The sequence below is a fragment of the Sebastes fasciatus genome, chromosome 2 (assembly GCF_043250625.1).
Source record: "Sebastes fasciatus isolate fSebFas1 chromosome 2, fSebFas1.pri, whole genome shotgun sequence".
Lineage (NCBI taxonomy): Eukaryota > Metazoa > Chordata > Actinopteri > Perciformes > Sebastidae > Sebastes > Sebastes fasciatus.
This window is the reverse complement of record NC_133796.1, coordinates 15,900,728-15,925,047: the sequence shown is the minus strand read 5'-3', so window position 1 is coordinate 15,925,047 and position 24,320 is coordinate 15,900,728. Positions and strand designations below refer to the sequence as shown.

General features: G+C 41.3%; 1 protein-coding gene across 4 annotated transcripts in view; it reads right to left on the bottom strand.

Annotated features, from left to right (window-relative positions):
- The window catches only part of znf710b (zinc finger protein 710b), a 33,621-nt gene extending 9,653 nt beyond the window's left edge, over window positions 1–23,968 (bottom strand). Inside the window, exon 1 of one of the 4 annotated variants that reach the window (XM_074611527.1) lies at window positions 23,829–23,968. Coding sequence is in view for 1 of the 4 variants with exons in the window: in XM_074611518.1 (XP_074467619.1) it covers window positions 1,718–1,762 (45 nt within the window). In the remaining 3 variants the exon portion in view is untranslated. Of the gene's footprint in view, window positions 1–1,717; window positions 1,875–23,007; window positions 23,204–23,828 lie in introns of those variants that run through there. The other 3 variants (XM_074611533.1, XM_074611538.1, XM_074611518.1) reach the window with 3 other exon arrangements.
- Between the last annotated feature and the right edge of the window lie 352 nt (window positions 23,969–24,320).

Genomic DNA, 24,320 nt, shown 5'->3' with positions numbered 1-24,320 from the left:
CACCTACGGGCAATTTAGAGTCAACAATTAACCTAACCTGCATGTCTTTGGACTGCAAACCGGAGAAAACCCACGCTAACACAGGGAGAACATGCACACTACACACACAGCCGGATTTGGTTAGCACTGCCACCTCACAGCAAGGTGCAGGTTCAAACCCGGCTTGGGGCCCTTCTGTGTGGAGTTTGCATGTTCTCCCCGTGTTAGCGTGGGTTTTCTCCAGTTTGCAGTCCAAAGACATGCAGGTTAGGTTAATTGAGAACTCAACGTTGCTTAATCTTGATAACTTGAAAACAGCGCCCACTTGTCAATGAAGGACTCTTAGTCTAAACCCAAATGGTCTACAATCTAAACTAAGGCAGAAACGTAATGACAGTAATTTGGCAGGAACCGAACTACAGCACACTGTCCTCAAACGAGAATGTGTCCTTCATCAAAAAGTGATCCAATAAGGACAAAAATGTGTCGAGGCTCATCATCCAATCAGAGTTGAGTCGGTTGTCGAGAGAGATGGAGGGAGAAAGAGACGGAGAGAAACCGATGTTTTTATTCTTAGGAGCCCTTTCTTGCATCACTGCGAAGGATACACAAAAAATACAGAACATTTCCTCCTACAAAGATGAACCTCATCAAAAATCAATGTTTCTGGGACAAGAAGTCAGCCTGAATCCAAACTGTCCAAAGGCAAATCTTTAGATCTAGTGACTGAGACACAGGAACTATGAGACACCATCCTAATCCAGAGTGCTAGCCATGTATGGTATGTGTGTGTGTGTGTGTGTGTGTGTGTGTGTGTGTGTGTGTGTGTGTGTGTGTGTGTGTGTGTGTGTGTGTGTGTGTGCGTGCGTGTGTGTGTGTGTGTATGTGTTGTGGGGGATTAGATGGCCTACTGATCTACACACAAATTCAAGTACAAGAGGGGGAAAAGAGGAAGAGAAATTTCAAAAAAAGAATGAAAAAGCAGGAGAGGAAAACAGAGGAGAGCAGAGAGAGAGAGAACAGAGGGGGTGAGAGGAAACAGCAGAGACAGAGAGAGAGAGAGAGAGAGAGAGAGAGAGAGAGAGAGAGAGAGAGAGAGAGAGAGAGAGAGCTTAGAGCAGGCATGAGTCTAGTGGAGGGGAGGGGGAGAGGGAAAAAAAGAGAAAATGAAAGGTAGAGGGAGAGTGAAGGAGAGATAAGGAGAAGAGGGAGAGGGGGGAGGAGGAGGAGGAGAGGAGGAAGGCTGTGAGACAGAGAGAGAGAGAGAGAGAGAGAGAGACTGGAGAGGGAGGGGGAGAGTGAAAGAGTGAGAGGGTGAGTGTAAAGCAGCAGTCAAAAGAGAGCAAGAGGAAGAAAGAGAAAGAAAGATATGTAGAGACAGAGAGAGAGTGAGAGAGAGAGAGAGAGAGAGAGAGAGGGAGGGAGGGAGATGCAGTGAGCAACCAGGAGACAGAAGGAGAAAGAAAATGACAAAATGAAAGCCAGACAGAATGAAAGATAACAAAAATTGTGAAGTGAGCGAGAGAAAAAGAGGAGTTGAAAAGGGGGGTGAATGGAGTTAACGCCAGACACAATTCTCAATTAGTGAGAAATAAGATAATCTGCAAAAAATGGCAACTTTAAAAACAAAGAAAAACCTACAAAGCATCTCTGAAGGCAGCTTTCTATCCCGTCTGTCTCTCAGATCAACCTAAACTACCACTTAACATGCTACATGAGTGAGAGCCAGTGAACTCACCACGCTCCTCTTGCTGTGAGGTTTCAGGTGCTTTAAGGATCTCATTCTTCAGTGCGAGTGTTGAGTGAGAACAGGCTACGTTTGCCTCCTATTTATACGTGAGGGATGAGGGGAGGCGGGGCTAACATTGCCCGCCTCCAAACCCTCTTCTTCTTCTTCTTCTTCTTCAACACAGTTTGACTCGAACACAGACACAAACAAACATTCTTCCAACAGATCAGCACGAGGCCAGTAGGTTTAAAAACAAAAAATGCGCAGCTCATATATCACACGAGGTTCCTTGATAGTGTGATGATAAATGAGCTAAGTCACCTCAAAGTCACAAGAAACACACACACCACCACCACCAACAACTACAAAAATAAAATCATATCAGTCTGAAATTGTGGCTCCACCAGGCTGGCTCTCGCCTCACTCTCTCGCTCCTTTCTTCCATCCCCGTCTGTCATTCTTTGTCTTTGTTTCTGCCTATCCCTGTCTGTCTCTCTTCCTTTATCTGTTTATTCCTGTAGCTCCATCTATTGCCGACTCCTTTTCTGTGTATCCTCTCTTTCTCTGTGTCTCTCTCTCTGCGCCTTTGTATCTTTCACTCTCTCATTTATCAAGTATGGTTTATGAGTACGGAAAAGTGTTGGAAGATTGTTTCGTGCACAGACTTGGATGCAAGTGTGTGATAGGGAGAGAGAGAGAAAGAGAGAGAGAGAGAGAGAGAGAGAGAGAGAGAGAGAGAGAGAGACATGGAAGGTGACTGACAAGGAGATGAGCGAATGGATGAGAGAGAGAGAGAAGATGGAGAAAGAGAGGAAGAGGGAGTGGAAGGGAAGAATACTGAAGGAAAAGAGAGGGGAGGGGAGAGACAGAAAGAGAGAGAGAGAGAGACGGAGGGGGATGGGAAGAGTAGAGCAGAATGCGGTAAAAGAATAAGAAATGGAAGATGGATGGAGGGAGAGAAACAGATAAAATGAGAGTAAAGAGAGAGAATAAAAGGTATTGTGCTACTCTTAATGATGCAGCAAACAGGCCAACGTGTACCGCTCTCCTGGCCTCAATCACACACACACATACAAATTGGGCCGCTGATTGACACCTCAGGAAACATGTCAAAGGTTCGAGTGTGAAGAACTTTTAATGTCTTTTCACGTCTCACTACCTGCAAAATTGGGGAAGCGTGGAGAGGTGAGATAACCGCGGAGCTGTGAGACGGTGCCAACGGTGGCCTGGGAGTCCAGAAAAGGTCATGAACATCCGGCCAATGATGAAACTGAGACAATACAAAAGCTGCAAACTATGGCGGCAAATGAGAAAACGGGAATCAAAAGACTGACCGACAACTTCCTCCCAAGAAATTAATAAAAGTATGTTAAAGCTACATTCAAGATGTCTTGTATGCATTTTGCAAAGAAATACTTTGATTGGTGTCAACACATGTGAGGAGTCCTGAAAATGTGTTGAATTTCCTGAGACGATACGAGTCAATGGAAGCTGCTAAGAGTGAATGGACAGTTGATTGTAATTGTAGATGCTGGTGTGCATTATAAATGAGTTTAAGTTGAAGGTGTGTTCTCTCTACAACATGTTTAGAGCTGCAAAGATTAATCAATTAGTTATAAACTGTTAAATTAATCGCCAACTATTTTGATTATCGATTTATCGGTTTGAGTAATTCTTTTAGAAAGAAAAAAGAAAAGTCTAAATGATCTGATTCCAGGTTAAATAACGCTTCAAACGTGCGCTCAATTTTGGTGAGGAAAAAACATGGCCATTTTCAAAGGGGTCCTTTGACCTCTGACCTCAAGATATTATTTACAGGCATGCCCACTTTATGATAATCACATGCAGTTTGGGGCAAGTCATAGTCAAGTCAGCACACTGACACGCTGACAGCTGTTGTTGCCTGTTGGGCTGCAGTTTGCCATGTTATGATTTGAGCATATTTGTTATGCTAAATGCAGTAGCTGTGAGGGTTTCTAAGCATATTTAAGCATATTTGTCATTGTTTTGTGTTGTTAATTGATTTCCAATAACAAATATATACATATGTTTGCATAAAGCAAGCATATTTGTCCACTCCCATGTTGATAAGAGTATTAAATACTTGACAAATTTCCCTTTAAGGAACATTTTGAATGGAATTTTTTTTTGGATTAATTTGTGATTAATCGTGGACAATCATTCGATTAATCGCGATTAAATATTTGAATCGATTGACAGCCCTAGACGCAACTGATCACTTTGAGAAACCAAGGATCTGATTGGAAGGATCGAATCAAAATCTGAAAAAAAGATGACAGAAACTTCTAGTCTAGAAAGCGTTCATTTACAATTACTAAGGAATGAAAAGTAAATCCTGAGAATGTCACACATGTATATGATTACTGCTCAAAATGAAGAAAAATAAAAGAAATATGTTTATTTACTGACTAAATACATTATATAGGTTTTCTAAATTAGAATTAGAGCTAAAACCATCTGTTGATTACTTGATTGATCGATTCTTGGAAAAATGATATGAAATGTTTCGTAATTTTCTTACATTTTATAAACTAAATATTTAATCAATTACTCGAGAAAATAATCAGCATATGTTTTTAATAACTTAGAAACCTACCTTACTTGGTAACCTGTTTCTAAAACAACGCCTGAATATCATAAATACAAGGTGTACTCAAGAATTTGGGGGAAGTTTTTTCTGAGCAACAAATTTGTGGCTGTTTTGCAGCAGTAATGTTGGTGGGTCAATGCAGGTCCCAAACCTGTCTCATAGAATCACAATTTTTTTATCCCAGATCTCTGCATATTCTAACATTATCACTCATTAAAATTGTCATAACTTCTTCTTATTTTCCCATTGTCTCAGTGTGGATGACCAGCTGATAGTCCGGTCACAAAGCTGAATCAGAAGGTTAATAACTGTATAAAAACATACATTTTAAACTTGGTATCTCTCACTGTTTCATATGGAAATTGAGAAACACTGCATGAGCTGAGACGTGACAAGTGGGGGTGTCTCCGCTCTACTTCCAGCTTCACTGATTTCCATGTTTTCATCTACAAAATAAAACTTTCCACAAATAGTTAACGCTCTCTGTGGTTATGCTACCGCCAGCCCACCTCCTGTCAATCACAACCCAGTCAAGCACAAAACAGCACAAGGTGCTTCCACTGCATATAGTCTGTAAAAAAAAAAAAAAGGTTAGCTTGATTTTACAACATTATGCACATCCCATAATGTGATAGGGGCAAAACTGCCACTTAATTTATCTTAAATTATTCAAACTTTTGCCTTACTGTAGCAAAAAGTTCCTGCTTTCTTTAAATTGACGGTTGCCCATGATCAGAGAGATACAGGTTTCCACTAACAGGAAACTAAACAGACCATTCTTCAGTGCAGCTACGCTACATGCCAGCGGGTGTGACTTACATTTCTCAACTAGAAGAACTCCCCCTCTCTTGGGTCACAAACTCAGCATCTTAAAAATGTGATGTGATCAGATGAGGACGCCTTGGTAAACTAGCAAGGTTTCACCCAAAAGAAATAAAAGACAATTTTGGATCCAATAACATAACTACATATGTGTACAGACACATACAGGTACACATGTCTCAATGCACAGTAGCACATGCCAAATAGATACATTTTCACATGCCAAAAACCTGCATCTGATGCAAGGCACCCACCAGCCACTGCAAACCTCTTTTCTAGCTGTATGGTCAAGGGCAAAATGTGCGTTTTTTTTATGTTTAGTATCCCACTGATGAAATCAAATGAGAAAGTGAAATCTGAACAAACATGGCTGCTTGAGATACATTCAGATGCCAGGTGTAAACTGCTGTCTGTCTCCACTGTATCCAGATTTGCTCTGGATATATCAGGATAAATAAAGACACTGAGGTGGGACAGAGCTGGCTGAAAAACAGTTTGGCCATAGCTAGGGATACACCGATACCGAAAATGGGGCAGATCTATTAAATTCATATGTTTATACACTACATATATACATTATATGCTGGAATTTTTTATTTATTTCTAAGTTTTGACCAATTTGTTGCTTCACACTTGAATTGTAATTCCTGTTAAGATCTTTTATCAAGTTGCTGGTGCACAATTTATTATTTTAATAATAAATAATAATTCAGTAAATGTATAACTGTATTTATTTGTTACATTTTGTTTTACAAAGTTAGGAAAGCAATGTTTAAGTCAAGCTTGATGTTGCTTTACACATAAAAGAATGATTCCAGTCACTTCCACACAGTGACGCATACAGCTTTTTGATTAAACACTGGTATCGGATCAGTTCTCGGTATCGGCCGATACCCAAAGCCCAGGTTTTGCTATCGGTTTCGGGACTGAAAAAGTCGGATCGGTGCATCCCTAGCCAAAGCTGTCTTTGCAGGCATCCATGTAAGCAGTGCATCCAGAACTTCTGATTCAAAGTCATTAGGCATCTCAAAGGTGAAAGTGAAAAGTGTGAGGGGCATTTTATACAATTTCATAAAAATATTATTAATAATTGTTAGTTCCGGCCCTAATTTGTAAAAGGTACCACTCTAACAGCAAGGACAGAACTGGGGATGGGTACAATCCTCAATATATTTTGATACTGACTGAAAAGGTGTCAACCTCCAAAAGTTGGCAGCAAGTGTCGACACGGCGATGCAGCACCCCGGCAGACGCAAAGCGGAGGGGTCTTGTATCGCCCTGAAGGGGTTTATTACAAAACAATGACCCACTAGCTGTACATTATCCCGCTTATTACATGGCTATTTACTTAAGAAATCAATAATTTCACACAAAAACGGTCCGCCAGGGTCCGAGATCAGAACTGCGGCCACAGCAACAGACCAATCAGAATCGAGTATTCAACAACGCCTTGTAATAAATACAACTAAAAAGTGAAATGATTGAAACAAAAGATTGTTAAATCAGTTTTCTCAAAAGCATAACCTTTAGCTCTGTGATTGGATGTTTCTTGCCAAAATGCACCTCGGGAGTCGTAGTTACATTCTGGCACTTCTCAACTTTTTATCAAAGAAACAACCAGATAACACCTAACATTGTCTTTGGGAAACATGAATGGGACTTTAACTTCCGGGAACAGACACGCCTGAAATAACTCACTTTGCATCTCTATTGTATTGAAACAATTTCAAATCCTACCCAGCCCTGTAGCAGCAACACTTGCATTTTACCCACAGTAAAAACCTCAGTGAGCTTCCAGCTGTGCAGAAGGAACAGCTCTGTTTATGAGGCCATCCTGTCTGTGAACCTGAGAGGTGAGGCAGTCACCTGGTTCATCTAGTTTACATTCCTGCGAGGACGATGACTGTCATTTGTGGTTGTTTTGTAGCCCGGCGTGTTAGCCACTTGTTGAACATAGACAAACAGAAGTAACCACCATGTTGGTGTATTCGGCTAGCTCTGGGGCCGATTGTTACAGGAGGAAGGCAGTTATATATTTGGGTTAATGTGAATAACGGAGGAGAGTAAAGAGCACCACAGATGGACGGGCTATATAAGAAACAAATATGTAGTGATGGGGAGCTTTTAGTCAAGATATCGCTTTTATTGTAGAATTATCAGTTTCTACTCCTAACATATTTATTATTTATGTGATAGAAAACAGTTTTTTTTAATAAAGTTTGTATCATAAATGTCACGGGGGAGTGTGGTAAACAACAGGATAGAGAGAACATGGAGGAAAGAGAGAGAAAGGGAAACGGCAGAGGACAAAATGGGGGCGTAATAGAGGAAGCAGAAAGAGAGAGAGAGAGAGAGAGAACAGATGATTGCATGGAATGAAAGAGGGATTGAAGGGGGAGGGAGGGGAGGAGATAAAGAGAACAGGGATGGGAGGGGGAGTGAGTGAGCGAGTGAGTGAGGGTGTGAGTAAGTGAAATGGTGGAGTGAGAGAGGAGAGGAGAGGAGAGGAGAGGAGAGGAGAGGAGAGACAGAAAATGAGAGGCAGCAGTGGGGGAGGGGAGGATGTAGAGGGAGAGCAAGAGAAGCAAGAGAAAGAGAGAGAGACAGACAGAAAAAAAGAGGGAGGGAGAGAGAGAGAGAGAGAGAGAGAGAGAGATGGGGCAGGGAGCAACGTGAGAGCAAGACAGAGAGAGGGAGGGAGGGGCAGTGTGCAACGTGAGAGAGGAAGAGAGAAAGAAAGAGAGAGAGAACAGCAAAAAGAGAGAGGAGAGGGAGGGGTAAAGCATGATGGAAACCTAGAGCAAGAGAGGAAAAAAGAGAGAGGGAGGGAGGGAGCGAGCGAGGGAGGGAGCGAGCGAGGGAGGGAGGGAGGGAGAATGAAAGAGGGAGAGAGGAGGAAAGAGGAACAGAAAGAGGGGGAGGGGAAGAGAGAAAAACAGAAAGAGGGAGCAAAAAAAATGGGGAACGAGGGAGGGAGAAAGAGAGCACAAAACCTCTCGCGCTCTATTTTGTGGTTTCACAAACATGGCTGCAGCAGAAGAAGAAGAAGAAGAAGAGTGGTATTGTTGGTTCTTAGAAGTCCTCTCTCTGTAATATAAATACACACACACAACCAGTAACATTACAATAAACCAGCATCAGCTGTAATCACCCATGTTAATCATTGTAGGGTGAAAACAGCTCCATTCAGGTGTATAGTGATGTGGTCACAGAAGGGAAGCTAGGCCTTCCTAAAAGGCCCAATTTTATCATTCTCAACTGCTAAGATGCTTAATAGTAGAGTACAACTGATATATCAGCTGATTTGATCATATCACAGATATATTGGTATCCTGTATAATGGAGGTTTTCAAAAGCCACCCCCCAGACAAAATCAACCCCACTCATCTCTTCCCGGTTGCTATGGATTCAATAAAGTACATTGTGGGCCACGATTTGAGTCCTCTCATCTGTTTTGGGTCTATATTTGTTAAAAATTTCGGCAAACTGCCACATTAAAAGTATGCCGAATTAGCTATTAGCAGTTCATGTATGCAATGTACTCATGCATGTAGAGACAACCATAACTGGATTATGTTGATAGTGTTGAAAACTTAAAAACGTGATGATTCTCAGGCAAGTCTGGAGTCATAAGGAGCATCTTTGTTCTATGATTTCTAAACAGATTTGAGGATGTTTATTTGCGATGGACATCGCAGATGATATCCTCAGAAAGCGGCTGACAAAGTTGTCTTTGTCATTGTAATCATAATACAGTGTTTCCTCTATTACATTACATTCATTCAGTCATTGCAGGGCAGTTTTTAGCGACACAGCAATTAGGTAAAAAGAGAGTACTGTGGATCGGCGCATCAATTCTTTAATAACTCAATTTAACTTATCCTCATCAAAAACATTATGATACCACTACATGAGTGTAAATGATGTACTGTGGAAACACTGGTTGATTAGGTGCAATATGTGCCGACATTTGAAATTCATGTGATATCAATAAAGCTGCAGTGAGTAGAATTGGAGCAAATTATTATGGCATTTTTGCCCAATGATGCTAAAAATATTCGGCCTACAGCAGGTTTAAGGAAGACAGATAACATTAGAGTAGGAATGTATAACACATTGTCATTTCACGCCTTCATCGGACACAGGAAGCGCAGGAGAATACAGAAGAAGATCTGACTTCCCAGGGGCCAGAAATATATTTGGATTATTCATTTGGATACTAGAACACAAAAAACAACATGATACCAATATGATACTGTGTCAGCAGCGCCATGTTTCCAGCTAAAACTCTAATAATATGTGTTGAGAAACTTTTGTCAGTTCTTCTAATGGGCCAGAGAGCCCAACAGCAACAATAGCTGCTTGCCCACCTCCAATAGGTGACCGTGCTGAAAGGTGAGCAGGTCCTGACACACTGAGCTGACCTCAAAGCACTAGTGCCAACAAAGGCATAAGATGAAATAACTCGTCAGCAGTTACTCAACAGAGTAGTTGACATTTTTGTGTTCAAACCTTTTGCATATTGTAACACATTTAGGACCTACTTTTACAGTTTCAGTCTTAGGCTACCAACAACAGCAAATTAGCCACGATGCACTTTATATTGTTATCTCACATTTTGTCCAATTTAAAAAGAACAAGGTTTGTCCTTTTTTCCCTTGTGGTTACATTTAAAAGGACACTTTTCACACACTGTACACACACACAAAAATAAAAAACGTGTGAAACATTAGTGAAGCGAACTCTGCTTAAGTAGGTATGGCATTGTTTATAGTCATAATATAGCAGGTTAATAGAGGTGGTTGCTAAAGAGATGTAGCTACAGTATACTCATGTACTATTTATAGTTATAGTAAATACTTGTAATTAAATATTGGACTCTAGTGTTCACCACCATTAATAGTTACGGGGCAATTCAAGGTTGTGCACTTTGACACACTCACATTATAATGGGTTGAAATGACAGTTCAGGAGTAGCTGAACCCTGATAATAAAGTTCATACAGACAGGAAAAATTAAAGGAAAAATCTGAATAAATTAGCAGAACTGTAACAAATGCAGATGCATACAGGGCTCGACGGGTTTGGTGAGTGAATTGGGCTTGCCGCGGTAGTCGGTGTTACACGGTTGTCGGGAACACACCGATTACATTACTTGCTCACCGCCCCCACTGTTGTTTTGCTTTTCATTTTGGCGTATTGGCGGCATGTTATCAATACATAGTCGGGCGACGGACGCTACAATCGAAAAGTGAAAGTGTCTACTCCATACAGAGTCTCAGCATAAGGTGGAAACCTGCAGCCTCGCAGCGAAAGCTCGTCCGGAAAAGGTAAAGATCAAAGTAAAATCTCTACATATATTGAGCGCCGTCTTTTCTTGTAAAATGTCCAGTGTAATCTGTAACACTAGTGTTGTCACAAGTTTATTAACCGGTGGAAAAAATTTCCTCACCGTCACATCCTTGGTGTGAATCATGTTTTCACAGTCACCAGATCTCAACCCATTTGAACACCTACGGGAGATTTTGGTGCAACGTTTTAGAGAGCACTGACGCTGTTCTGGAGATGTTTATTTCCTTTTATTTGTCACCCATCTTTATATCTCTCCCAAATGTTGCTCCCCATCTCCGAGCACTCATTTAAAATTAATGACTACGAGTACGAAGACATTAAATGTACATTTCTGTTAATATTCTAAGCCCTAAAAGCGACAACTAACAACTATTTGAAAGTCAAACACAGTACTTCAACATATTTGACCCCCTAGAATTTCAATGTAAACCCATACAAACAATAATAACAGCATGCTGGATCTGACACTAATCAGCACTGTGAAGGGAGGAAGCGTCCCCCTTACATGCAGCCAACATCAACAGCAGCTCTCTGGCACAGAAAATAGCCGTTTCAAACTGTAGAATCGACGCGGTGAGCACGGAGGGGTCGAGCACCGCTGGACACGGGTCGAACTGCAGTTCAGTGACCAATAAGCCTCTCACTCATTTCTTGAACTTCATCTGGATTAAAGAAAAACAATGAAGTCTACAGTATCAGGGCAGAGAGCTGGAAGAGCTCACTTACTTGTGCTACTCATTCATATATTTTCTTATTTGCTATTGGGGGAGGTGGGGGGGGGCAAGAAAGGAAAACGATTACACGCTGATAGGTTTATATGCCTTGAATATAAGTTTTGATCCAAACTGCCGTCTATGAATTTGCCATCAAAGCAGGTGTAAAGACAGATTTAAGGTAGCCTATTTGCAGCGCTTGAGGCAAGTATACAGTATAATATATTTATGAAGAGCTGTCCTTTGGGAGTAAAGTCCTGAATTCCCAAACACATGGTGAGTTAGCTGTTCCTGCTCACGTCTCATCTTTGCTCTCCTTAAATGTGAGTGAAAAACAGACTTATGGGATTCACACACACCGTTTAAATTTCCAAACTCTTTTCATGTAGATGTGAATGTTCCGGGAGATGAGTCTGTTTGTGTTTAGTATTTACGAGGACATCAATCCAAACTGACCTAACAGCGTTTAAATATCGGCCCCGGATTTCATTTCATTCCTACCATGTTTCACCCTTATGTTACAAATTCACTTACAACAGCATAATAAAATGTCAAGGCACGAATCTCTCAAACAAAATCACTTTGAGTGGGATTATGAGAAAAGACAATTTAAAGTCTCAATAAACGTTGGCTCGGCTGCTCCATTAAATGCTGCTGTGGGCCTATACCATTTTGTTCCAACGCTTTGTAACTAACAGTTTCAAACTACAGCACTTTTTTCTCCTCCTCTCTCCCATCACTCTTTCCTCATGTTTCCATGGATACACCCCCTTCCCTCCCTTTTTCATCACTTCCTTCTTATCTTTTCCCCCACCACTCCACTTCATTGCTGTTCTTCCCCCCAACCAGTTTCTCTCTTACAGATCTGGGACATAAAAAGCACAATATTGCCCTTTAAAAAAGTACATTTAAACTACAGGATTAATGTTCTGGTGCTGTATTGATCCCTGGAGGGAAATTCTCTTTTCACTTGTTCTTCACCAGTTGCAGATCAGCTGCACAACAGCGCCCCCAGAGACGAGATGGAGATTTAGTGTCTTGCTCAAGGACACTTCAGCAGGACAGACATTTGCTGAAATTAAAAGTTTGGTTTCCCTGCTCAACATTTGGCCTTAATTGAATGGTGCAGTCATATACGGGAGGATTCATTTTGTTCATCATCAAGTTTATCTGTTTAAGGCTCTCAGGTACAGCCTGGCAACAGAACAGACAGCTGTCACAGGGCCTCAAAATAAACAGCAGACAAACGCCTATTGGTTCTGTGTAATATAAAATAATAAATATGTTCTTAAGTATAAATAGATTAATGACTTTATTTACATGAAGTCAAATAATCCCATAATGCAACACTGAGGAATTCAGAAAATAAGCCGAAAGATCTTAACCATTTGATCTGAAATGACACTAACAGCTAACAGTTTCACCACTGCTGCATGCAAAGTAGTTGGTCCATTACAGTCCATTCGTCAAGTCTTTTGAGACGATGCTAATCCAGTTTGTACTAGTGTCCACTGAAATCCTCCAGAAATGCACCACTAGATGCACTTAAGTAAAGCTGCCAACAATATTGTCATTGCACAATTTTAAGTAGATTTAAAAACTCTTTTGCCAACCAAAGTCATGAAGTCTAACGGCTGAGTTATACTGGAAAAGGAGTGATACACTGTGTCGTCCAACCCTGTCGGAAATTACAAGTGTTTATAGCTTTTCTGAACGGCGGAGTGAAAAGCCGGCCGTCACAGAGAAGGGGGAGACGCAATATCGTTTAAATGCGGTGATAAATGTGCACATTTTCAGACAGTCTCTCCGCGAAGACACTCATTGTGTTACAGTCAGTTGTTCACATGAAAAGTGTGTATTGTTAACTAATTTTAAGAAGAGAGCTAGACAGAAAAGTTCAAATCATGGGTCCTTTCTCACTTCCGCACAGCTGGCCACAGCCAACATCTTTGTTTGGTACAGATTACTGCAAAAAATCACATCATAATAATTTTTATATGTTTTGCAATGAAAATGAGAATAATGATGTAAAAATAATGATTCCCTCTAATATCGCAATTGCAATATCGGTCAAAATAGTCACAATTAGATACAAAGTCCCACTAATCCGGTTTCCGAAGCTATTCGAACATCTGACAAGCAGTTCAGACACTTGAGGCTTCAAATGGAAATGTTGCCCTACTCCCATAGAATATTTGTATAGTGAGATTTAATCTATCTACCATCAGCCTAGATTCTAAGAAATTCGACACCTCGCAGCATCTTTTGGATTAAATGTCTGCTCAATGTGAATCTATTTGCATTACGTTTTTGTGCTGCAAGCTCCATCATCACAGCTGATTCTCAGCATCTTGCACACTGAGTGAACCCGGCAGCACCGTCAGAGGACTGGATGCACTGAGCCAAGTTGTGAAGACATTACTGGGGTGGATATGCTTGTTTACTACTTATTTTTATTCTAGGATCTGATGGCTTGGTCATTACGTTCTTTTTTTTTTTTTTTTTTTTTAACAAAAATGAATAATACATTATAATAAACTGTCTTAACTCCTTAAAGGCAGCCATAATATCTATCTATTATAGCTTGACCAGATCTGGATTTTTGAGGCTGATGCTGATATTTGAGAGTTTCAAAAATCAAAAATTACATGTTGGCCAACAGTAAAATAAAATACATAACATAAACAAACAATATGGTCCCCTAGAATTTTTGTAACCAAGATACACACTGAATTAGGGCTGCACAATTTATCGAATATTAATCGCAATCACAATTTTGGCTTCCCACAATTAAAAGGAACATGATCGTCTGCGATACTGACATTTAAAATGCACGTTCTGTTGATAGAAAACTCTGTTGCATATCACATCTAGCGCTTCCTAAACTACCAGCCAGCCACCAGCCGGTGATTGAGATGTTTTGGCTTCACTTTGGGTTATAGATATTATCTATACAACAAATGTGTTTATGATTAAATTAAGAGCATAAATATGTTTATCTAGCTCTTATTGTTGCTAATTTTAAAGTGCACTTTAAAATGTAGCTAACAAAGGGGTAGGGTGAAATCACTGTATTTTTTCATATAGCAATATATATATATATATAGCAGAAAAAAAATATTGCAATGTCAGTTTTTTTTCGAACATCGTGCAGCCCTAGTGTGTACATTAGCAGGAACGTAGCACAGCATGGAAGTGAAAACAGTGCTCTGTTTATTTTAATGTGAAAGTGCAATAAAAACATGTCGCTAAAATCAATGAATAGTTGTGATATCAATATTGATCAAAAATAATCGTGATTAGCATTTTGGCCATAATCGTGCAGCCCTACACTGAATGGGAAATTTTATAGTGTAAAAATAAAGTGCACTCTGGAGGACTATGTGATGGTCACACTGTTACTGGTACAAACTGGTAATTAATTCTTCCCGAGTTTTGCCCTCTGAGTATTCCTTATGTGCCACAAAATTGAATCTAGAAGGCCTCATGCTCGTTTTAATCTTTAAAAAAAGACATTTAACCAGCAACTTCATTGTCCAATTCTCCAGTACGGCTACTTTTCACCCATTCACAGCCTCAGCGTAAACCCGACATCAGCAGTAATGACTGAGCAACACCAGGCGTCAATCAAAGCAACACTGTAAAATGGCTGTACTGTCTCCGACTCCCTCGAGAATAACACCGCCCGTCCACACAGAGGTGCAGCTCAGCTGAACATACATCACAAACTGTAAAACTACTGAGGTAACTACCCCCCAGCATCACTAGTGTGATGCACAGTGTCATGACAAAAGCCTCATCACTGACGGAGACAGACACAGGAACAGTGTGAGAGGACAGAGAGGACGGGAAACAGAGACGATAAGAGAAGGAGACAAAACACATACACACAATGCATGCACTCAAACAAACACACACACACACACACACACACACACACACAGCTAAAATTACATTCAAGAGGGCATGAACTAGGCCACAGCTCTGCACCATGCAAGAAAGTGGTAGTTAGCTAAGTGAACAGAGGCTCGCAGAGACATAAAGGCTGAAGGCCAACACTGAATGTGGTTATGCGACTGAACACACAATACCATTATTGTCATGGTCTGATCATGACGCAGTACAGAGGCTAATAATCAGGATGCAATCAGGTTGAAAAAGAGACAAAAATGAGCAAACGATGAGATGAAAACAGTCGTCTTTACACATAAGAACAGAAATACTCCAATTTTGTACTACTAATAATTTCAACTATAAAGTAATTAACAGATTGTACGATATCACGCCCTGTTAAACTGCAGCAAAACAAGTTCAACGGCTAAGGTTTTTCACACAGAGAATTTGGCAGGATTGGGGAGGACTGACTGACAAAGCGACTCACCAGACAACTAGTAACAACTTCACACAGTAAAAGCTGGCGAGGACAGCATTTAGCCAGTCCAGCAGCGAAACCAAAACTGACAGGCATGACTCGCACCTAATAAGCATTACATACTGGAGTTGTCTATTAAAAACTCCTTCTGCAAACACTGACTTCATGAAGCAGAATATTATGTACTAAAACAGTCATTTTATAGTGGTATTTTTCAAATACTTCACTTATTTAACAGCAGCAAACAGAGACAGCTATTTTGCCAGTTATATGAACACAACTTGTATAAATAACAAGACTAAGGGACTACAGCCATGTTAGCAGCTCTGTGAATACGCTGCTTTGAGCTAAACAGCTATATTAAACATCTTCATTTAACGTGTTAGCATGCTAACATTTGCTAATTAGCACAAAACACAAAGTACAGCTGAGGCTGATGGGAATTACATTCGTTTTGCAGGTCATAAAACGTATCGGGCAAAATTTTAAATTTGACATGATGATGGCGTTAGATTAAAAGTTAAAGGTGTTAAATGCAATATTGGGAGCATTGCTATTGCCTTCGCACAGCTCTCAATATGGCGACGGCTGAGCCGGTGGCTCACAGATAACTGTGCTAACAGCGCTAACAGTTTAAACAAAGGCAAAAGTGCTGCCAGAGCTAACAGTGTTTACCTGAAGGGGAACCTGGAGGGTGGGTGCTATGCTTCCGTGACAGCACCGTAGGTCGGGACAGCGTTATCAGCTGTAACCGCCGTGTGTGCATTGCAGAGCGTTGGCATTTAGCGAGCCAGTGGGGCATGCTCACATGCATTAAAAGGCTCATGCAGCCGGCCCGGCGATGTCAACAAAGCACGGACACACACACAGAGGGAGAGTGACTTCATTCTCTGCTCTGGTAGACATTACTTCTACACTATATCTTTACATAGAAAATAGTTGATTGCTGCGATATTAATGCTCTGAATATTGACTACAGGTATATTGCACCTTTAAGGGATCACCAAAGTTACTACAGTTTATTTATTCATACATGAATAAGTGCACCAAATTCATAGCAATCCATGCAATACTTGTCGAGACATTTCACTCAAGTCACAAATGCCAACCTTATGGTGGCGCTTGAGGAAAAGTGACCAAAGTCAGTAGAATTCAGCCTTTGAGGACCATGAATGTCTGCACAAAATTTTGTGCCAATCCATTCCATAGATGTTGAGATGGTTCACAGAATAAGTGACAAAAATGTACCTGCTGGTGGTGCTAAGAGGGCGAGGACAACGAATGTCATATATCATGGAAAAAAATGCAATAGTTGTCGAGATATTTCAGAATGAACCGTCACCACCACCCCTCGAGCCAAACCATTGGCCTGTCGAAAAAAGTATCCCTGACATTCGTTACGGATATTAGGTGATATCATAAACTGTATATAAGAAGTAGATGTAGTCACTGTAATGTCATCCATTGGTTTCTGGACTGTCGTTTTGAAGCCTCGAGTTCGGCATTTCGGCCGTCGCCATCTTGTTTTTTTGCAACCAGAAGTGAAACGAGAGGGTGGAGCTATGCACAACCAAATGCTGAATAAGACAAAGTTTAACCCAAAAACACGGACAACTCCCAGACCGGTCAACGCCGTGGTAGCGACCTGTCAATCACAAGGTAGCCACGCCCTAAAGCATACCCTGCTTTACCGTCTATTTGACTGTAAATGGGACCATAATTTACTAAATGAACATCATTCTGTACTGAAGAAGACTTGAAAATAGCGATTGAGACCATAAACTCATGTTTACAATGTTTACTGAGGTAATAAATCAAGTGAGAAGTAGGGTCATTTTCTCATAGACTTCTATACAATCAGACTTCTTTTTGCAACCAGAGGAGTCTCCCCCTGCCGACTATTAGAAAGAATGCAAGTTTAAGGCACTTTCTCATTGGCTTCACTTCTCAGAGGCAACAGAGGACCCCCACTGGGTAAAATACAGGACGTTAAAGGAGAATTTGGCATCAGCATTTGTTAAATCATCAAAAAGTGACAGATGAGTCTCGATTAAATCTAGATCATATTTTGCCCATTGTCTCTAAAAACCAACACTTGTATTTCTCACAAGTGATAACATTTGACAATGCTGTTTTTTCTTCGAAACATATTCATATTTATTCACATGGTCCAACAGTCAGATAATGTGCTCTGACAGTTGTGTTATTAGCGAAACATTTAAACATGCCAACGCCTCAACCAAACAGTTGTCTGTTACGCAATGGGAAAATAACAAGTTGCATTTATTATTAATGAAGCCAGAGAAAGCTGTAAGCCCATTTAATGACACAAAGCTAAATTTTGGTGTCATTTACAAACAATTCAATGTCGCAGGCCTCATTTTCCCAGAAGGCCGGAGTATTGCGGTGTTCAAATAGGCCTACACATTACACTCATACAGCGCATACAAACAAAGTGGCATTACACTGTGGAGGTCGTTCAGCTTGGCTGTAACAAACAGGCCCTACACATTAGGCCTTTGTGCTTCCAGAAACATCAGCCTCTTTTTTTTTTTTTAAACCGTGCCTGCAGCACAGCCGAGCGCTGCAATGTGCTGACACCATCATCAGCTATTCTAAACCTTTTACCACAGCTATATTCCCACATACTGGAAAAGAAAGGAGGGAGAGAGGAAAAAAAGGGAACAGCTAATTTTCATTTATCTTCATTTACAAGAGGTGTGTCTAATTTTCAGTGTGGGTTAAGATGATTTGTTCAGTTTTTTATGCATATTGTGGATGTCCTGATTTGGTTTATGCTCTGGACCTCATTCAACACAGCCAACCTGCCGCTGATGATCCACGGACGAATGGCTTACGATCACCTGGGTAGCATACAGATTGTGTAGTAGCAGCAGCAGTGTAATAACACATTATCGATTTAAACTTGGGGAAATTCATTCATCACTGTACAACTAAAGCTGGCCAAGAAATAAAAAACTGTACTGTTAAACTTGGAGGCATAAATTCAAAAAGTACGAGCCCGAATTGCTGAGAGCTTGCCTGTGATTTTTGTCGAGCTTGACAATTTTTCAGACGACTATTTAATCGGATCATCATACATAATGTCAAAAAGACTATTCTATCATCATCAATCAATCTTTTAACATTACAAATTAAATAAGTCTGGTCCAAATACCAAAACACAATGCCTGTATCATTCATCACCGAGCACAATACATGAAGAGATTTTCTGATAAGCAGAGCAGATTAGACACACCATTAACACAAGGTTAACACGGAAGACAACAAATATAGCAGCCAGCTGAGAGACAGCAAGTTTGCAAATTAATATTTGGCGAGGTGCCTTCAAGCAAAAAAACGACTGGAGAGGTTATCGTCAAACAGTGTAAGTCAAAGAGGCTGAAAGCTGCATTCAGGGAGGCAGAGAGCTCAATGATGTGGCCATAACTGGTCATTCACTGGAGCTGCTCCACAATACAGGGAAAAAAAGTACAGCAATAAATGCACTTTTTAGAAGACACTGAGAAAATACTAGGGCTGGGACGATTCACCTATCTCTCGATTTGATAGTATCATGATACTTGGATGCCGATTCGATATGTATTGTGATTTTTAAGTATTGTTATTCTACAAGTATTGCGATTCAATATTAAGATTTATTGCTATTTTTGTTAACTTTTTCAACACTAGACCATGGGAAAAAGTTGAATCATACACTACTAGGGAAGTTTAATTTGGAAAATATCTATATTGATACAGTAAAAATTATTGATTTTCAGCATGTATGTAGTCAGAGATGTCCTGAAGTCAAAATATATCATTCATTGTCAGGCATTATTAATTACATTTTTTCCAGCAACCCAAAAATAAAAGAATAAATACATTTTCCCCACAAATTAGTGGTATTTTCCTTTAATTTATAAGGGACATGTAATATTTTATACTTATGGTGAATATAATCCAATCAATATTATTTGCAGATATGTATTTTGTATAAACAGCTCCCTTTGTTAACACCTTATTTTGAAAACTGAACGTGTGTATACTTCCGCTAACTTCGCCAAGTCTGTCGCTAGCTCTTACCGTTAGCTCCGTTCTCTTTATACATCCATGGTCAGCTCCATCAGGGCTGTTTGAATGTTTTTAACATAAATGTCAGTATATGGGTGCTCTGCAGTTGTAGCGTTGGCTGATTTGACCACGGAGATGAGAGTGACGGCTGGCTTGACCGTTACTATACGATAACGTTTCCTGTCCATGACAGAGTTAGCATGCAGCTTTAGCCATGATGTCTAGCTCTGCTTTTCCTGCATTGTGTGAAACCCAAAGTGTTTCCATACTTTACAGTATGTGTAGTGTTTACCACGTTGGATTTAACATGTGAGGGTGCAGGTTTGTTTTGGTTGATGGATATGACGTCACGTTACTCAGACTACAACAATAAAAGCGGTAACTTCCTTCTACCTTTGCATAGACTCAAATGAAGCAAATATAACGATTCTGGCATTAAAAAATAAATTTAAAATTTGTACAAAAAAAAAAAAAACGCTACATAGGTGAATCGATTTTCTTTCCCCCGTGCTAGAAAATACCAGGCCAGCATCACTTGACCAAGCAGAAAAAGGACAACCAAAATGACTGGGGATGCTCAATATAAGAGCTGCAATGAAACAGGATCACCTGACAAAAGGTTACTGTAACACTAGAGAAGGGTGAGTTGAGATAGAGATGGTTGACACCCTTCACTCCCTTGGGCACTGAGATGATTAAATCAGTTTAGTCAAAGTGTCATTTCAGGACGCGCGTCTGCACCAGCTGACAGCAGAAATGGGTCACTTTCAAAACTGCAAACAGTCGAGAACTGCAGCGGGAATCAAGATCTGCATGATGGCAGTGAGCGATACCTTGGTCGAACGATGCTGAGTCATCTGAATATTTCCATCTACATGACCATCAATCAGATGACCCATAGACCACGAGAGGAGGATGTCTTTTTAATTACTGCCAGCTTCTTAAGTGCACTGACACTGAACTGCATCGGAGCACATCTATAGGCCGCGGGCTGCCGACTGGTATGCACAGTATGCAGCTGCCTTGCTGCATGCGGTCAGTGCACCATCTACATTACATGGTTAGACGCTGCATGGCAGGTATGCAAGGGGTCAGCGGTGTCATTACTCATACTTGTTTTGCACTTAAAGCTGTAGTGGGTAGAAATGGAGCAAATATGATTAAAAAAAATATGTTTTTATAAAACAGTCACTATATCCTGACAGTAGTGCATAAGACATGTAATGTGAAAAACATCATGTCCTCCGGTGCTCCCAATGGCATCTGCAAGATTTCTGTACGTGTCCACAGCCGCCGTCCTTTCCACATTTCCCCTTCATGTCTATGTAAGCAGCTGTGCAATGCATTCTGGTAGCGTGGTGGCACGATTCGAGAGACGGACCGTCACGACGCCCGCTCCTCATTTGCTTAAAGTTGAGGTCTAGGCTACTTTATGCAAATCACGGGCGTCCAACGCGACTCACCTCCTCTGGAAACTCCAGACACTTTTAAACTAAGCCTTGTCGATCCAAAATAAAGACAGATTCAGAAACCACATGGCTCATTTCTCACATAAAATGTTTTCAGAGACACATTTCGGTGAAGTGCTTTCGTGAAATGAGAGAAGAAAGTTTCCAAACGTGCCGCCATATCGTTTCTGGTTTGAAAGCTGGGAGCAGCAGCTCACGAGGCCCAATCAGGTGCCTAATAGTGACTTGTCTCTAGTGGCAGCCCATCAAGCGTCCAATGCTGGGAAGCGAGGTGATCCCTCAGGATAAAAAAACGCCCCTGTGGACATGTATCATCAGACGGGAAGAAAACAACCAATCAGAGCCGATCTGGAGCCAGCCGTCTCTGAGCAGCTGTCAATCACTCACTAACTACAATCAAACGGTCAAACTAGGCAGCGATGATCAAATATGAATCAATATTCTGTTACTGTAATGACTATTTCTCGCCTCAAATGTTTTCAGAAACATCTTGTAGTGTACTCTTAAAGGGACTGTTTGTAAGAATCAGAAATGCTTGTTAACAGCGACACCTGTGGTTGTTAAGTCAACGAAAGTCAGCATCGGCCTCGCGCTTGTGCTCGCTCTACATAGACATGAACGAGCATCGCTCAACAGTGAGGATCTCTCCATCAGTCAATGCTGATCCTAGTGTTGGCTTTTCCTGCCTAAGCTTCCCGACCGCGGTCATAAGGAACGGGGGAGACACCTGAGATTTGGTCGGAGACGATAACGTTTCTCGCTGCGGAGCCCCGTCACTTCACAAGACACGGGAAACCTCTGTTGGTCTGGAGGAGCTGCAGCATTTATTTCTGCACAAACGTCCACTGTACATTCACTAGATATTCTCAGAGCTAAACTAACTCTTCTGCAGTGTGTAGTGTGCGCGCATGCACGTTAGAGTGGAGCGAAATAGCGAGAACGCGCGCGGTGTGTTAGTGAAGGCAAGCAGGCAGGCAGAGGAGCAGAGTACAGCAGAGACTCCGGCCCTGGAGACCAAAGCTACGGTCTCCCCCGCGGACTACGGCCGCGGTCAACACTGCTTAACAGACAGGCTTCACTAGATTTAACTTTGCGTTTTTTTGGTGCTTCCGTGTAGTTTGTGTTAAAGTCTGAGTCTGAACAGCGTAGCCACACGTGAGCGCGCATGGGACACCGACCTGGATTGATTTACACGTGTAAGGATGGACATCCCTAGAATCAATATTCTGTTACTGTAATGCCTATTTCTCGCCTCAAATGTTTTCAGAAACATCTTGTAGTGTACTGTTTAGCTGTAAAATGAGAAAGTTTGTGACCCGGCCGCCATGTTGAGATCAGTTGAGGAAATGCCAAGCACCGCCCACAAGCTGGAGCACAACCAATAGCAACGCTCTCTCTGTCTCTCTGAAATGGCCTGTGATTGGCCAAAGTTTCCCATCACAGGCTAGCTTTTTTAAAGTCATGAGGAGGTGCAGAAGTCTCTCAGAACACTTGAATTACAATATGCTGAAAGGTTATTATGGGATTTTTGCCCAATAATGCTAAAAATGTTCTGCCTACTGCTGGTTTAAGGAAGACAGATAACATTAGAGTAGGAATGTAGGAATGCCATGTTGAGATAAGTTGAGGAAATACCAAGCACCGCCCACCAGCCGGAGCACAGCCAATAGGAACGCTCTCTCTCTCTCTGAAATGGCCTGTGATTGGCCAAAGTGTCCCGTCACAGGCTAGATTTTTTCATGAGGAGGTGCAGAAGTCTCTCAGAACACTTGAATTACAATATGCTGAAAGGTTATTATGGATTTTTCGCCCAATGATGCCAAAAAATATGCAGGTTTAAATGCATGAAATAAGAGTATATATATGCAGACAGACATCCATACATACAGTACTTCACATCCCATCCTTTGACAGCAGATGCAGTGCCCTCATTAGAGCAGTGGAGGATACCTGTGGTCCTATCAGTGATCTCTGACAGCCCGGTGAGGACTCAGACAACTGGTGGTGGTGGCCTGCCTGCCTGCCTGTCTGTCTCTCCTCTACAGGGGCTACAGGTTATCTGCTGCAGTGCATCTTCCACCGGTTAAAAAATAAACCAAAACTCGCGCTGTATCTTTAAAAAGAAAAGGCCCCGTCAACTTAACAGCAAAAAACTTTGTTGAAGACAGGCCTACTGAAGACATCTCGTCCTCCCAGAAGCTGCTGTATGTATATACACTCTACTGTATAGCTCAGTGATGGGCAGACCCGGGCTAGTGTGTTGTAGCCCCTTCTCCTTTATGCGTCTCTTTCTTTCCCCCATTCTCTCCATCCCCCTCCTCCTCTCCTCCTCTCTCTCTCGACGCCATCTGTTTGTGGCAATGAGAGAATGTGGAAGTAAAAAAAGAAAAGACGACATTTTGACTGTTAGTTGTTGACCTACATCGACCGTTTGTGTTTCACCAGTATAGCGTTTTTTAAAAAAACAGCGGTTTGAAAAAGACAGCCGTTTCAAAAACGCAACGGGTTATTTAAACCGCCATAGCTACATACATGTTTCTGTGCTGGTCACAGGAGGAATTTAATAAGTTACGGTTGAAACACCTCCTCCTCCACCTCCTCCTCCTCAGCCTCGCCGGGGCCGGACAAGTCAAACCCCTCACAGCGGCTAACATATTACATTTCCCCCTCTATCGTCGTTAAAAAACATTAAAAAATCAGCAACTCACCTGATTCCAAAAGCGGTTTATGGTGGCGGCGTGATTGTGGGTAATATTTCAGTGTGGTAAAGAACAGTTAGGACGGCGGGTCCCCCCGGTGAGAGTGTGTGTGTGTAGCAGGAAGGAGGGAAGGGAAGGCTGAGAGGGGCTGACGTGAATGAATAAACAACTGAGCTCCTCCTCAACGACACAAGTAAAAAGGCGGAATGTGGCTGACTTTAGTGCAATTCACCACTATAGCCATCAAACATCCTCTTTATGTGGTCTTTATTAAAGGAATGCTGATGTTTTTAAACAAGCTTTTACAGCCTTTCATACTGACTGTTATTACAGCCTGCCTAGATGCCACAACATGGTGCTGATTTAACAAATGCCTTTTAGATAATCTATTATTGTTTTATTTTAATATTAAGCAACAAAAAACTAGACATTTTTTACTGTAAAACACACATTTTGTATGGCATTAACAAAATCCACCAGGTGGCGCTGTCTGCACCCTAC